The 15,015-nt window shown below is 55.7% G+C and overlaps 1 protein-coding gene and 1 non-coding gene across 2 annotated transcripts; one reads left to right on the top strand and one right to left on the bottom strand.

The window, feature by feature from the left end:
* Positions 1 to 240: 240 nt before the first annotated feature.
* Positions 241 to 4,788, bottom strand: FAM131B-AS2 (FAM131B antisense RNA 2). Its single transcript, XR_013415678.1, has 2 exons — positions 3,923 to 4,788; positions 241 to 403 (listed from the first exon to the last, which is right to left on the bottom strand). It is a non-coding gene; the product is annotated as an FAM131B antisense RNA 2 (transcript).
* A 207-nt stretch (positions 4,789 to 4,995) lies between these two features.
* ZYX (zyxin) lies at positions 4,996 to 14,994 on the top strand (the record flags this gene model as incomplete). Its single annotated transcript, NM_001261048.1, is given in 10 exon segments — positions 4,996 to 5,023; positions 5,169 to 5,388; positions 5,855 to 6,054; positions 6,198 to 6,290; positions 6,406 to 6,927; positions 12,191 to 12,311; positions 12,424 to 12,593; positions 12,682 to 12,860; positions 13,760 to 13,880; positions 14,497 to 14,994. Coding segments are annotated over 9 exon segments (1,719 nt in total). The 3' UTR covers positions 14,602 to 14,994.
* Positions 14,995 to 15,015: the final 21 nt, after the last annotated feature.

Consider the following 15,015-nt stretch of genomic DNA (forward strand, 5'->3'; position numbering starts at 1 on the left):
GGCAGAGAAAAAGATCAGTGGGGTTTGCGAAGGTGATTAGGATGTCGTCTTAGGTATAATTAAGGACTTAATAAGGTTGAAGGAAAGAGAGGACATTACAAATACCAAGGCCCCTGAGAGATGTGCCTGGCAACCCAGAAAGGGACATATGGGGGAAAACGCCTTAGTGTAACCGGGTCAGAATTTTCATTCTGGGCAGAACTGGAATTTGAATAATAATACTGAGTCATATACAGCATACAGCTATGACATTTCATTTATTTCTCCATATAATGCAATAAAGTAGATGGATTAACCCTTGACTTTTACAGACGGAGCGGAGGAGAATGAAGAGGCGTCAGTTTGGGCATCAGGCTGGATCTTCACACTCGGACCTCACTCTGCTCTATCCTGCCCAGTGTTGCTTCAAGGCAAAAAGATTTGACACCAGTTTCAGTTTAGATCCTGCCTCTACCTGGGTGTGACCCGGGTCCATCTCCAGCTCGGCCTCTGCTTTCTCTTCATAAACTTTTGGTGTTAGTCTTCGGATGATCTCTAAAACATGGCCCAGGTGTTCCTTGCCAGTAGAGTGTAGTCAGATTTGGAGGGACTGGACACTCAGGGTGAACAAGAGGAAGGCCTCAGGAGGCAGTAAAAGCTGACAAGAGGAGATAAAATGAAGCGCCTAGGGATGCATACTGGACTAGCGGGCGAAAGGCCATGACTCCTTAGTTTGCAGATAGTGAGTGGGAAAGAACTGGGGCCGAGATTGGGTAAGTTTCCCAGCGCAATTAAAAAAGAAGAGGAGAAGAAGGAGGAGGAGAAGGAGGAGGAGAAGGAGGAGGAGAAGGAGAAGAAGGAGAAGGAGAAGGAGGAGAAGGAGAAGGAGGAGGAGAAGGAGAAGGAGGAGGAGAAGGAGAAGGAGGAGGAGAAGGAGAAGGAGGAGGAGAAGGAGAAGGAGGAGGAGAAGGAGAAGGAGGAGGAGAAGGAGAAGGAGGAGGAGAAGGAGAAGGAGGAGGAGAAGGAGAAGGAGGAGGAGAAGGAGAAGGAGGAGGAGAAGGAGAAGGAGGAGGAGAAGGAGAAGGAGGAGGAGAAGGAGAAGGAGGAGGAGAAGGAGAAGGAGGAGGAGAAGGAGAAGGAGGAGGAGAAGGAGAAGGAGGAGGAGAAGGAGAAGGAGGAGGAGAAGGAGAAGGAGGAGGAGAAGGAGAAGGAGGAGGAGAAGGAGAAGGAGGAGGAGAAGGAGAAGGAGGAGGAGAAGGAGAAGGAGGAGGAGAAGGAGAAGGAGGAGGAGAAGGAGAAGGAGGAGGAGAAGGAGAAGGAGGAGGAGAAGGAGAAGGAGGAGGAGAAGGAGAAGGAGGAGGAGAAGGAGAAGGAGGAGGAGAAGGAGAAGGAGGAGGAGAAGGAGAAGGAGGAGGAGAAGGAGAAGGAGGAGGAGAAGGAGAAGGAGGAGGAGAAGGAGAAGGAGGAGGAGAAGGAGAAGGAGGAGGAGAAGGAGAAGGAGGAGGAGAAGGAGAAGGAGGAGGAGAAGGAGAAGGAGGAGGAGAAGGAGAAGGAGGAGGAGAAGGAGAAGGAGGAGGAGAAGGAGAAGGAGGAGGAGAAGGAGAAGGAGGAGGAGAAGGAGAAGGAGGAGGAGAAGGAGAAGGAGGAGGAGAAGGAGAAGGAGGAGGAGAAGGAGAAGGAGGAGGAGAAGGAGAAGGAGGAGGAGAAGGAGAAGGAGGAGGAGAAGGAGAAGGAGGAGGAGAAGGAGAAGGAGGAGGAGAAGGAGAAGGAGGAGGAGAAGGAGAAGGAGGAGGAGAAGGAGAAGGAGGAGGAGAAGGAGAAGGAGGAGGAGAAGGAGAAGGAGGAGGAGAAGGAGAAGGAGGAGGAGAAGGAGAAGGAGGAGGAGAAGGAGAAGGAGGAGGAGAAGGAGAAGGAGGAGGAGAAGGAGAAGGAGGAGGAGAAGGAGAAGGAGGAGGAGAAGGAGAAGAAGGAGGAGAAGGAGAAGAAGGAGGAGAAGGAGAAGAAGGAGGAGAAGGAGAAGAAGGAGGAGAAGGAGAAGAAGGAGGAGAAGGAGAAGAAGGAGGAGAAGGAGAAGAAGGAGGAGAAGGAGAAGAAGGAGGAGAAGGAGAAGAAGGAGGAGAAGGAGAAGAAGGAGGAGAAGGAGAAGAAGGAGGAGAAGGAGAAGAAGGAGGAGAAGGAGAAGAAGGAGGAGAAGGAGAAGAAGGAGGAGAAGGAGAAGAAGGAGGAGAAGGAGAAGAAGGAGGAGAAGGAGAAGAAGGAGGAGAAGGAGAAGAAGGAGGAGAAGGAGAAGAAGGAGGAGAAGGAGAAGAAGGAGGAGAAGGAGAAGAAGGAGGAGAAGGAGAAGAAGGAGGAGAAGGAGAAGAAGGAGGAGAAGGAGAAGAAGGAGGAGAAGGAGAAGAAGGAGGAGAAGGAGAAGAAGGAGGAGAAGGAGAAGAAGGAGGAGAAGGAGAAGAAGGAGGAGAAGGAGAAGAAGGAGGAGAAGGAGAAGAAGGAGGAGAAGGAGAAGAAGGAGGAGAAGAAGAAGAAGGAGGAGAAGAAGAAGAAGGAGGAGAAGAAGAAGAAGGAGGAGAAGAAGAAGAAGGAGGAGAAGAAGAAGAAGGAGGAGAAGAAGAAGAAGGAGGAGAAGAAGAAGAAGGAGGAGAAGAAGAAGAAGGAGGAGAAGAAGAAGAAGGAGGAGAAGAAGAAGAAGGAGGAGAAGAAGAAGAAGGAGGAGAAGAAGAAGAAGGAGGAGAAGAAGAAGAAGGAGGAGAAGAAGAAGAAGGAGGAGAAGAAGAAGAAGAAGGAGGAGAAGAAGAAGAAGGAGGAGAAGAAGAAGAAGGAGGAGAAGAAGAAGAAGGAGGAGAAGAAGAAGAAGGAGGAGAAGAAGAAGAAGGAGGAGAAGAAGAAGAAGGAGGAGAAGAAGAAGAAGGAGGAGAAGAAGAAGAAGGAGGAGAAGAAGAAGAAGGAGGAGAAGAAGAAGAAGGAGGAGAAGAAGAAGAAGGAGGAGAAGAAGAAGAAGGAGGAGAAGAAGAAGAAGGAGGAGAAGAAGAAGAAGGAGGAGAAGAAGAAGAAGGAGGAGAAGAAGAAGAAGGAGGAGAAGAAGAAGAAGGAGGAGAAGAAGAAGAAGGAGGAGAAGAAGAAGAAGGAGGAGAAGAAGAAGAAGGAGGAGAAGAAGAAGAAGGAGGAGAAGAAGAAGAAGGAGGAGAAGAAGAAGAAGGAGGAGAAGAAGAAGAAGGAGGAGAAGAAGAAGAAGGAGGAGAAGAAGAAGAAGAAGAAAGAAGAAGGAGAAGAAGAAGAAGAAGAAGAAGAAGGAGGAGAAGAAGAAGAAGGAGGAGAAGAAGAAGAAGGAGGAGAAGAAGGAGGAGAAGAAGGAGGAGAAGAAGAAGAAGAAGAAGAAGAAGAAGAAGGAGAAGAAGAAGAAGAAGAAGAAGAAGAAGAAGAAGAAGAAGAAGAAGAAGAAGAAGAAGAAGAAGAAGAAGAAGAAGAAGAAGAAGAAGAAGAAGAAGAAGAAGAAGAAGAAGAAGAAGAAGAAGAAGAAGAAGAAGAAGAAGAAGAAGAAGAAGAAGAAGAAGAAGAGAAGAAGAAGAAGAAGAAGAAGAAGAAGAAGAAGAAGAAGAAGAAGAAGAAGAAGAAGAAGAAGAAGAAGAAGAAGAAGAAGAAGAAGAAGAAGAAGAAGAAGAAGAAGAAGAAGAAGAAGAAGAAGAAGAAGAAGAAGAAGAAGAAGAAGAAGAAGAAGAAGAAGAAGAAGAAGAAGAAGAAGAAGAAGAAGAAGAAGAAGAAGAAGAAGAAGAAGAAGAAGAAGAAGAAGAAGAAGAAGAAGAAGAAGAAGAAGAAGAAGAAGAAGAAGAAGAAGAAGAAGAAGAAGAAGAAGAAGAAGAAGAAGAAGAAGAAGAAGAAGAAGAAGAAGAAGAAGAAGAAGAAGAAGAAGAAGAAGAAGAAGAAGAAGAACAACTAGAAGAATTACCCGGGTCCGGCCTCTTTCGCGTAGCCTGGGGCTGAGTCGCAGGCTGAGAAATCTGGTCGGGCCAGTAGGGGGCTCCACCAAGCGCAGTCTCAGAATGCCCAAGAGCCCCACCGTCGCCCGGGGTCTTCTAGAGGAGTGGGTAGTGGTGGGCGCTGAAGAGCTGTAAAAGACTAGCAGCCCGCGTCCGCGTCCGTCCTCCCGGGTCCCCAGTCCGCAGGCGGCCGCCGCCTCGGCCCCGCCCTCCCACCTCCATTCCCGGCCCCGCGGGCCCGAACGGTCCCTCTCGCAACCGATCCTATGGCGGGGGCGCGGAGGATGCGAATTCCTAGAAGCCTTAAGAGGCTGCCCAGCGTTGGAAGTTCGTATCCCCGAGAATGCTGGAGGTTCCAGCTCACACACCCCCTCCGAGCACAGAGTCAGCTGGGGGGTGCTGGGAGGGAGAACGCCCCGCTCCTCATCCCCCATCCTTGTGCACCCTGGAGCCCAGCTCCATACGTTCGGCCACCCCAGGCGGACTCGGAGGTGGTCGGGTAGCGGGTGGTGGCGGGAGGGGACCGGGTAACTGCAGGCCGGAGAGGAGGTCGCTGGGCCGGGCCGGAGGCGCACAGGGGCTGCGTGGCTACCTCTGCGGCACCGCCCCACCTCCGCCGGCTAAGCCCGGAGGGGGACGGTGAGTCAGATCTCGGGCACCCGCGGGTCGGGCATGGGGGGAGGGCAGGTCAGGAAATGACATCAGAGGCCTGTGCTCAGGGAGCGGGGGTCTGAGCCGGGCCGGGGCGGCGGGGGCGGCAGTGAGTGGAGTGGGGTGGCGGCGGGCGGACCTCGGCGGAGCCTCTGGCCTGAGGCAGGATCAGGGCCCCTTCCTGGGGGAGTTTCCTGCCTGGTCCGCCCTTCCCCGCTCTCCCCGCCCCCTCTCCGGGCCGCTCCTTGTATGGTCTGGGCGCCGCTCTCTCCCCGCCCCCTCCCTCCTCCCTCCCTCCTCCTTCCGTGTGTCCCTCCCCGCCCGGCTGGAGGCTGCTCCGGACTGGGACGCAGAGTCCGTGGACCCGGCGCCGAGGAGGCCACCCGAGACGCGGCGCGCACGCTCCGGCCCGCGGTGAGGTGCGGGGAGCGGCAGGGCGGCCCCACGGGGAGGGGGCGCGGGGCGCCGGGAGGGGGCGCATGGGGGTCGCCAAGGGGAGCTGGGACCGCCCGGGGCTCCTGAGCCGGGCTCTGCGCTGCGTAACCCGGCGACCCACCCCAGCAGCCCGGCCCGGCCATGGCGGCCCCCCGCCCGTCTCCCGCGATCTCCGTTTCGGTCTCGGCTCCGGCTTTTTACGCCCCCCAGAAGAAGTTCGGCCCTGTGGTGGCCCCAAAACCCAAAGTGAATCCCTTCCGGCCCGGGGACAGCGAGCCTCCCCCGGCACCCGGGGCCCAGCGCGCACAGATGGGCCGGGTGGGCGAGATTCCCCCGCCGCCCCCGGAAGGTATGCGGCGGGGCTTGGGGGCTGGACCCCAGCGGGCGCCGGAGGGGGGGCACTGTTTCGGGAATCTGGGGATGTCTGGAAAGGTTGTTGCCTAGGGGGCTGGGCGCAGCCACCCTGTCCCGAGCAGATGTTCTTACCTCATCGTGGAGCTCGTGGCTGGGAGCCAGAGCTCCTGGGACCGTTCCAAGTCCCCCGCTTGGGGGTGGGAGGCGGGAATGTGGGGCACGAATCTTCCCCTCCGGGTCCGTTTTCCGAAGTGTAACGGGAGCTGCACCACTCCTCGGCCGTGCCCCCGGCCTTTCCTGACCTGGTACTCCCAGGGCGCCCTGCGCCCCGCCTTTGCGTCCCCACACGCTCTGGGACCCTCGAGAGAATTCTTGGGTTAGGGGTTAGAGCGGTAAACCGAGGGGAGCTTGGGTGAGGGGCAGAGGGACCCCGGGCGACGTCTTTCTCCTTCCTACCCCAGACTTTCCCCTGCCTCCACCTCCCCTCGCCGGGGATGGCGACGATGCGGAGGGTGCTCTGGGAGGTGCCTTCCCGCCGCCCCCTCCGCCGATCGAGGAATCATTTCCCCCTGCGCCTCTGGAGGAGGAGATCTTCCCTTCCCCGCCGCCTCCTCTGGAAGAGGAGGGAGGGCCTGAGGCCCCCATACCGTCCCCACCGCAGGTATGGAGGCCTGGGAGGGGCGGCTGTACCGGACACCCCCAAGGCGAGGAGAAGAGGGCCCTTTCTTACCTCCCCTGCACCTCTGCCTTGGGGGTGGGGGGAATGGAGGCATGGAATAGGTGCTCTGACCTCTGACCCTCTAGCCCAGGGAGAAGGTGAGCAGTATTGATTTGGAGATCGACTCTCTGTCCTCACTGCTGGATGACATGACCAAGAATGATCCTTTCAAAGCTCGGGTAAGGGACCGCAAAGTAGGAAAAGCAGGGCCCAGGGCCAGAGAGACAGGGGATAGAGCTATGGAGGATGGTGTCCTCCTGTCTGCATCTCTCTTCCCTCTCCCACCCCTTGCAGGTGTCATCTGGATATGTCCCCCCACCAGTGGCCACTCCATTCATTTCCAAGTCCAGTACTAAGCCTGCAGCTGGGGGCACAGCACCCCTGCCTCCTTGGAAGGCCCCTTCCAGCTCCCAGCCTCTGCCCCAGGTTCCGGCTCCAGCTCAGAGCCAGACACAGTTCCATGTTCAGCCCCAGCCCCAGCCCAAGCCTCAGGTCCAACTCCATGTCCAGTCCCAGCCCCAGCCTGTGTCTTTGGCTAACACCCAGCCCCGAGGTCCCCCAGCCTCATCGCCAGCTCCAGCCCCTAAGTTTTCTCCAGTGACTCCTAAGTTTACTCCCGTGGCTTCCAAGTTCAGTCCTGGAGCCCCAGGTGGATCTGGGTCACAGCCAAATCAAAAATTGGGGCATCCCGAAGCTCTTTCCGCTGGCACAGGCTCCCCTCAACCTCCCAGCTTCACCTATGCTCAGCAGAGGGAGAAGCCCCGAGTGCAGGAGAAGCAGCACCCAGTGCCCGCACCGGCTCAGAACCAAAACCAGGTAAGGGATGGTGATAGGACAAGGCTTGGGACCCGGGTGCTGGGGCGGGGCTGAGTCAGGAGCCAGAACAGAAGCATGAAGGTGATTGGAGAGTCAGGGTGGACACGGGGGTGGCGGGATAGGAAGTTTCATCCTCTGAGGTTAGCCTGGTGGAACAGTGGTAAGAAAATGCTCTTCTGGAGGAGAGGCCTGGCTGGGTGTGGGGCTGGGTGGGGCCTGGCTGGGAGGGCACAGAGAGCACAGGCTCTGAATTAGGAGGATCTGGTGGACCTTTCCTTGCGCCTTTACCCCAGAAAGTTAAAGGGAGGGATGAGATCACCAGTCCCACCTTGGTTTTTCCCATTCTTGGGTCTTGACTTAATCTCCCTGCTCCTCTGAGCACTCTTTCTGCCTGAGGGCTTGGAGATAAGAGTCAGCCCCAGTAAACATAGGCTGAGCCAGCATCTACCACGTGCCAGGCACTGTGCTCTGTGCTCAGGAGGGTAGGACATGGGAAGGACGAGATCTCTGCAAGAAGCTCAGCCTTCAGGTGTCAGATGGACCTGGAATGGAATTCCTGGTTCGGGCTTCTCCCAAGCCCTTAGACTGGGCAAGTTAGGTGAACCCTGAGCCTCAGTTTCTCAATCTTTAACATTATCTACTCCATACAGTGATTGTAAAGATTAGGTGAACTAATAACCTAGAGAGTGTTGGGTTCTGTATCTAGCACATGAATGCTCAAAATACAAAAGCTGTAATTACAAAATGGTTCTTGCCTTCTAGTTCAGGAAATAAGACCTTCCAGTTTCTGGTGATGATGATGCTGGTCCAAGCATCCATAGAGTCCACTGATAGTGTGGATGTCTGCTTACACTCAGACACAGCATAGGAAGAAATGCCAAGGACCAGTGAGCTTTGCAGAATCCTGTGAGTCACAGGCACTCAGACCAGGAAGTCCACTTGGGGCCTGGCAAATTAGGAGAGGCTTCGAAGGATGGGCAGGACGTAAGAATCCGGAGAGGAGAGGGATGTTTGGAGAGCAGAAAGTGGAAGGTTCCTGTAGGAAAATGATGGAGCTGTACTTGGAGAGGCAAGCGGGGCTGGAGGGCGTAGGAGGTGAAGTGGTTCACCCAAGGAGCTCTTGAGCACTGGAGAGGCATTCATGATTTTTTTTTTTTTTTTTTTTTTGAGACGGAGTCTCGCTCTGTCACCCAGGCTGGAGTGCAGTGGCCGGATCTCAGCTCACTGCAAGCTCCGCCTCCCGGGTTCACGCCATTCTCCTGCCTCAGCCTCCCGAGTAGCTGGGACTACAGGCGCCTGCCACCTCGCCCGGCTAAGTTTTTGTATTTTTAGTAGAGACGGGGTTTCACTGTGTTAGCCAGGATGGTCTCGATCTCTTGACCTCGTGATCCGCCCGTCTCGGCCTCCCAAAGTGCTGGGATTACAGGCTTGAGCCACCGCGCCCGGCCACATTCATGATTTTTGAGTAGGTGCAGGGTGGGTCAGGAGGGCTGGTGAAAGCAGTGTTTTTGGAAGCTTTCTGGAAAGTTTCACCAGCAGAGATGTGTATTCGAGGGAAGTCAGTGATGGGTATGAGTTCACTTTTGGGCAATAGTAATATTAGCTGCAATGAATATTAAGCCCCGCATGTGAGAGCTGTGTGCCAGAGCTGTTGGGAAGGCACAGCCTCCAGGACTTAGCCAGGGATAAGCAACTGGAAGACAAGGGTGAGGGGAAGAGGAAAAACAAAGTCTCCAGGGCGATTTGGAGATTGGGGGTGTGGGCGGATGACAAGATTGCTGACAAAATAGAGAAGTCCAGAAGGGGAAATGGTTTGGACGGGAAGAGGAGGGGTCCAGCTGTCAGCGTATTGAGCAACAGGTCCCAGGAGAACTTTCAGCTGGGGCCGTCATTCAGTTAGAAATTCAGGGCCAGGTTTCAGGACAGGGCCAGAGATGTCTAGCATGGTAGTGGGACACAGTGACACTGTGACGCTGGAGGGTCAGGGTCGGAGCTGAGGAGCTTCCCAGGGAGTACAGACAGCAGGGACTGGGAGGTGTGGGAAGAAGAGTCAGGAGGAGAGTCAGGGTGCACTTGGAGAAGAAAGCTGAGCCCTTCAGCGGGGTATTTGAGGGAGTGAGGACTCAAGGCTAGAGATTAGACTATTGGGAAATCGTCACCGGTCTTGGGATGGCCTGTTTGTGCCCTGTAGTGGGAACACAATGTGAGGAGTTGAGGAGAGAGTGGGTGGTGAGAAGTGGGGCTACTGGTGTAGCCTGGTCTTAAAGATTGGCAGGGAAAAGGACTAAGGGAAGGACTGTGTATCAGTGATGTGAGTGTGGTGTGTGTGTGTGTGTGTATATGCATATGTGAATGTATGAGTGGCGCATGTGTGTGAATGGTGTGTGTGTTAGTGTGTGGGTGTGGGTATGGTGTATGTGTATGTGAGTATATGTGCATGTGTGAGCATGAATGTATGAGTGGCATGAGTGTGGTGTGATTGTGTGAAAGTGTGTATATGAGTATATGTGTGCATGTGTGAGCAAAGGTGTGTGCATGTGTGAGTGGTGTGTCAGTGTGATGTGTATAGTGTGTCATTGTGTATATATGTGTATATATGTGTGAAAGTATGCATAAGCGAATGAGCACATACATTCATTGTATATATATGTGTGAATATGCACAAGCGAATGAGCACATACATACTTTCACACATATACACACAAGTGGTGTACGTGTATACATGTGAGTGTGAGTGGTATGTGTGGTGTGGTATATCCTTTTTTTTTTTTTTTTGAGACGGAGTGCAGGCTGTCACCCATGCTCACTGCAGCCTCCACCTCCCAGGCTCAAGCGATTCTCCTGTCTCAGCCTCCCAAGTAGCTGGGATTACAGGCACGTGCCACTACACCTGGCTAATTTTTGTATTTTTAGTAGAGACGGGGTTTCACCATGTTGGCCAGGCTGGTTTTAAACTCCTGACCTCAAGTGATCTGCCCATCTTGGCCTCCTGAAGTGTTGGGATTACAGGCGTGAGCCACCGTGCCTGGCTTGGTGTGGTATATCTGAATGTGAGTGTGCATGTGAGTGGTGTTTGTGTGTGTGGTATGGTATATGTGTGAGTGTGAATGTGTGTGGTATATGTGTGAGTGGTGTGTGGTGTATGTATGTGTGCATGTGAGTGGTGTGTGGGTATGTATGTGTGAGGGTGTATCAGTCTGTGGTGTAGTGTATGTGGTTTTTGCAAGTTAGGGGAGAAGGGCTCGAGTACGTGTGTAACCCGGGGAAGCAGGTGATGGAGGGTGACTGTTGTGGGAAAGCAGGGTCAGCCTGCTTCGGTCCTTGGAAGAGATCTTGGTGATGTCCCCTCCCCCTAGAGGCATCCCAGACAGCAAGGACAGAGTGGCTGCAGTGTGGATAGGAAGGACGATGAGGGAGCTTAAGCTGGCTGGCTTCCATGTCCTCAGCCATGTGGGAGGTGAGGTCATGGTGCCAGAAAGTGGGTGAAGCAGGTCGCGGCTAAGAAGATGGAGAGGTCTGGAACAGCTGTTGTGGGGAAGGCCGGGCTGGAGGTCGTGCGGGCGCTGCAGTGTTGTGAGCTCACTCTGCAGTGTTCAGCGACCTCTCCACTGCTTTTTGCAGCTTGGAAGCAGAAACAGGAAGCGGGTGGTGGTGTGACTTGGGGTGGAGACTGGGCTGGATAGCTGCGGGTGGCTGCAGGTGCCCGGAGGGACAGTGAACCTTGTAGGAGTACATGGTCAGGGGACCAGGCTGGAGCATGGTGGACAAAGTCCAGGGGTGGGTTGCGGGTGGGGGAACTAAGGCTTTTCTGGGTTCGCGTAGTAGGTGTGGATGGGGAAGAGGAGAGGCAGATCATGGCTGGCAGGGGACTTGGAGGTAAATCTGAGGTCAAGGATGTCCCATGATGGACGATGACTGAGTTGGAGGGAAGGTTGGTTTGAAGCGGTGGCATTGTTGCAGGCTGGCAGAGGGGACAGTTCTGGATAGAGGGTCCTGATGAACGGGGATACCCATGGGAGGTGATGCACATGAGGATTCTGTGCTTCTGAAGGAGGAGCCGGGCATTTAGAATGGCACTGGAGAGCAAGGACTGACGAGGCCCTTCACTCTGTCCCCGAGATGCCAGGAAGGGAAGACTGGAGGAGACAAAGTTGAAGTGAGTGTTCCAGGGAACGAGTCAGTTAAGAGATGGCAGGATCTTAAGGGAAAATGGCTAAGATCTGGGGAGTTGGACTTCTATGGACGCATGCTTCACTGGGCAGAAAGGATGCAACTCTGGGTACAGATAGGGGTCAGGGTGAGGGGCAGTGAAGCCAGGGCTGAGGGGAGAGGGGCTGTGGAAGGAGGTAGCAGGGGAGCTTTGGAGGTTCCAGGTGTTACGGGAATGAAGGCATCCGCAGGTAGCACACTCGGTGATGGGGACATGGTCCTGGGTAGGCTTTTCCAGACATAGAAAAGACCCACCCAGTGCACTTGCTCCTGTGGGCGTGTCTCCTGGCAGTCCTGGTGCAGGTCAGACAGCCCCTCCTGGAGTTCTCAGGGTTACCTCTCAGGGTTACTGGCGGCGCTGTCCTTCATCCACTCCCCACCCCAGTCCCCAGGATCCCCTAAATGGAAAGGTTGGACTGGCCTAGGGGACGGCCTTTGGACCTTCTCTGAGGCTGCTGGGGAGGGACCTGAGTAAGGTAGTCCAGAAGTCCCTCACTCGAGGGACAGGGTCTCTGTGTGGGGGTGGGGCTGGGTTCTTGCAGACAGCTCAGTGGGTTTAACCTGCAATTCCTGCCTGTGTTGTATCCCCACGCTGACAGGGGCTGCTCAGCAGCAGGCAGGCCGGGTAGGTGTGTGTGCGCGTGTGTGCACGCTGTTGCGTGCCCCTGTCCCATGGGGGTGATGTCCGAGCATGCTCTGTGGAGTTGATGCGTGGCCCTGGAGTGTCTGGTGCTTCAGTGACCCGAGCTGCTGTGTGCGTGGCCTCCGTCTGCTCAGTCATTCTGGCCTGTCTGTGACTGCTCAGGGGGTTTGGGCAAAGCGGGCGGAAATGTCTTGCTGTACGAGATCCAGGCTTAGGTCCTCTTCCCCTGTTATTTGTGTGGTGCTGGGGATGGCGGGGGTAGGGGGACAAGGGAGAAGCTTTAAGGGTCAAGCCTGAGCATCTGGGACATGAGCTGGGAGCTAAGTCCTCATCGGAAGAAGCCGGGTAGGCTGGCCTGGGGGGGTGGAGGCAGCAACCCTCGAGAGTGTGAAGAAAGTGTTGGGATTGCAGGTGCGCTCCCCTGGGGCCCCAGGGCCCCTGACTCTGAAGGAGGTGGAGGAGTTGGAGCAGCTGACCCAGCAGCTAATGCAGGACATGGAGCATCCTCAGAGGCAGAACGTGGCCGTCAACGGTGAGCCCACCCCACCGGGACAGCCCCACCCTGCCCCCTATCCGAGCGGGCTGATCCCTCACAGCCCTACATACTTCCTTCTATTTACTGCTGTCTTCTCCGGCTTTCCTAGAACTCTGCGGTCGATGCCATCAACCCCTGGCCCGGGCACAGCCGGCCGTCCGCGCTCTGGGGCAGCTGTTCCACATCGCCTGCTTCACCTGCCACCAGTGTGCGCAGCAGCTCCAGGGCCAGCAGTTCTACAGCCTGGAGGGGGCGCCGTACTGCGAGAGCTGCTACACTGTGAGTTGGGCTGTGCTGGGCAGTCAGGCCCTGGAAGCTGGCTGTGGGGTGCCAGTTCCCTGCCAACCTCCTCCTGCTGCCTCCTCAGGACACCCTGGAGAAGTGCAACACCTGCGGGGAGCCCATCACCGACCGCATGCTGAGGGCCACGGGCAAGGCCTATCACCCGCACTGCTTCACCTGCGTGGTCTGTGCCCGCCCCCTGGAGGGCACCTCCTTCATTGTGGACCAGGCCAACCGGCCCCACTGTGTCCCCGACTACCACAAGTGAGGACCTGCCATCTGCCTTCTGGGCTTCTGCCGCGCTTGGTCTGGTAGTCACCCTAGCATCAGGACAGCCCCAAACCCTTGGTGTTGCTTTCTGGTCCCATGTCCTGTGTGTAGACAGCAGGGACCAAGTCATCTGGATGTAGCTGTCCAGGGGCCTTAGGCCTGGACATCGAGTCCTGCTGCTGGCTGGTCCCTCCCTCGTCCTTGATCACTGAAGCTTATTGTGTGTCTATGTCAGCATTTCGTGAAGTGTGCTGGAGTGACTTCATTTCACACAGGCTGGGTTCTAAAAGTTCTTCTGGAGATCAGCTGTTTGGAAATCTGGTTTCTCCTCAGAAACAGTGTTTAGAAGGTGACTCCTTTTCCAGGCTGACCCACAGAACCTCAGTGCAGCTGTGGGAACAGTGCAGAATCTGACCCCCACCTCCAGTGGGGGTCAGTGTTTGGGCAGACACTTTTAGGATTCCACCTGGGGTGGCCACAACTTCACATCCCTCCACAGTGCCAGGCAGTCAGGGCAGAGGCAACATGCGTTGGGGTGGGTGGATTGGGGGAAGGTGAGGGTCAGGGAAGCAGGATCGGATGGGAGGGGTACCTCAGGGCTGGCTTTCTGCAGGAGCTGCAGTGTGAATGGGACAGTAAGGATCTAGTGGGAGAGAACACCGTGGCAGGTGTGTGGGAGGATATCTTGCTTTGGGAGAGTGACTGGGGAGGCAGGAAACTCCCTTTGATGAGGGCCAGTCATGGTGGCTCAGTCTTAGGCCCTTCTGGTGAGCTTCCTCCACCTAGAGATGCAGGGCAGAGAAGTCTGCCTCCTGGCTGCACAGCCTGGCTTCTGTGTGTGCACACAGGGGATGAAAGCCCTGGCTAACTGCTGGCCCTTTCTCCCCCTTCAGGCAGTACGCCCCGAGGTGCTCCGTCTGCTCTGAGCCCATCATGCCTGAGCCTGGCCGAGATGAGACCGTGCGAGTGGTTGCCCTGGACAAGAACTTCCACATGAAGTGTTACAAGTGTGAGGTCAGCCATCCCTCTGGGCTCCTTGGGCTGGTTCCGACCAGGAGGTGGCGGGAGATGCTGCTTACTAACTGGGTGGTGGAAAGCGCCAGCATTCAGGAAACAGGGCTGTGATTTTGAGGGTGGCTCATGATGGCAGCCCATCTTCCCTGCCTGAATCCTTCCTGCCGCTGCAGGAAACAGGGCTGTGGGACTTCTGAGGTCACTTTGAGTCATGGATAAGCCAAGAAACAGGACAAGCCAATAGGAGGGAAGGGCATGGTGTTTTACTGTGGTAGGGGATGGGGAGACAGGAGTTGAGAGAAGAAGTCTTCGAATGGAGGTGAGCCAGGATGGAAGAGGCCCCCAAACCTCTCTTTTATTAGGGCGGTGGCGGGCAGGGGAGCAAACACCTTGGAAGCAGTTCTACCCACTGCTTGCCCTCCTGCAGGAAGGTGCTAGTGGGTGACTGGAAGCAGGATAGGGATGGGGAGTTGGGTGTGGCTGGAAAATGCGATGACACCAGCTGTGAGCCATGAAGCATCTTTCTAATTCCACGATGGAGCTGCACGGGGTGGGGTAGGGTGGAGCAGAGCAGGGGCCTTCTGGTCCAGTGCCCCTCACCCTTCCTTCTTCCCAGGACTGCGGGAAGCCCCTGTCGATTGAGGCAGATGACAATGGCTGCTTCCCCCTGGACGGTCACGTGCTCTGTCGGAAGTGCCACACTGCTAGAGCCCAGAGCTGAGTGAGGACAGGCCCTCTTCAAACCGCAGTCCATGCCCCATCGTGGACCACCCACACTGAGACCACCTGCCCTCACCTCAGTTATTGTTTTGATGTTTAGCCCCTCCCATTCCCGACCCCACTCTAGCATCCCAGGTGCCCTGACCCAGGGCCCAAGATGGCCTAGGGATGCAGGGTCCCCACCCTGGGGTCTAGTCCTCGCCCATCCTGCAGGGATTGCCCACCGTCCTCCAGACACCCCACCTGAGCGGGGCACCAGGTTTAGTGTTGCTGCTTTCACTGCTGCACCCACGCTCTCGGCCAGCCCCCGGAGCAGCCTTTGTACTCTGCTTGCGGAGGCTTGGGAGATGCCCTGACCCTCCAGGACATTCCCACCCTCCCCCGTGCTGCCAGGTTGTAGCTATAGCTACAAATA

This window comes from Macaca mulatta, chromosome 3, assembly GCF_049350105.2.
Source record: "Macaca mulatta isolate MMU2019108-1 chromosome 3, T2T-MMU8v2.0, whole genome shotgun sequence".
Lineage (NCBI taxonomy): Eukaryota > Metazoa > Chordata > Mammalia > Primates > Cercopithecidae > Macaca > Macaca mulatta.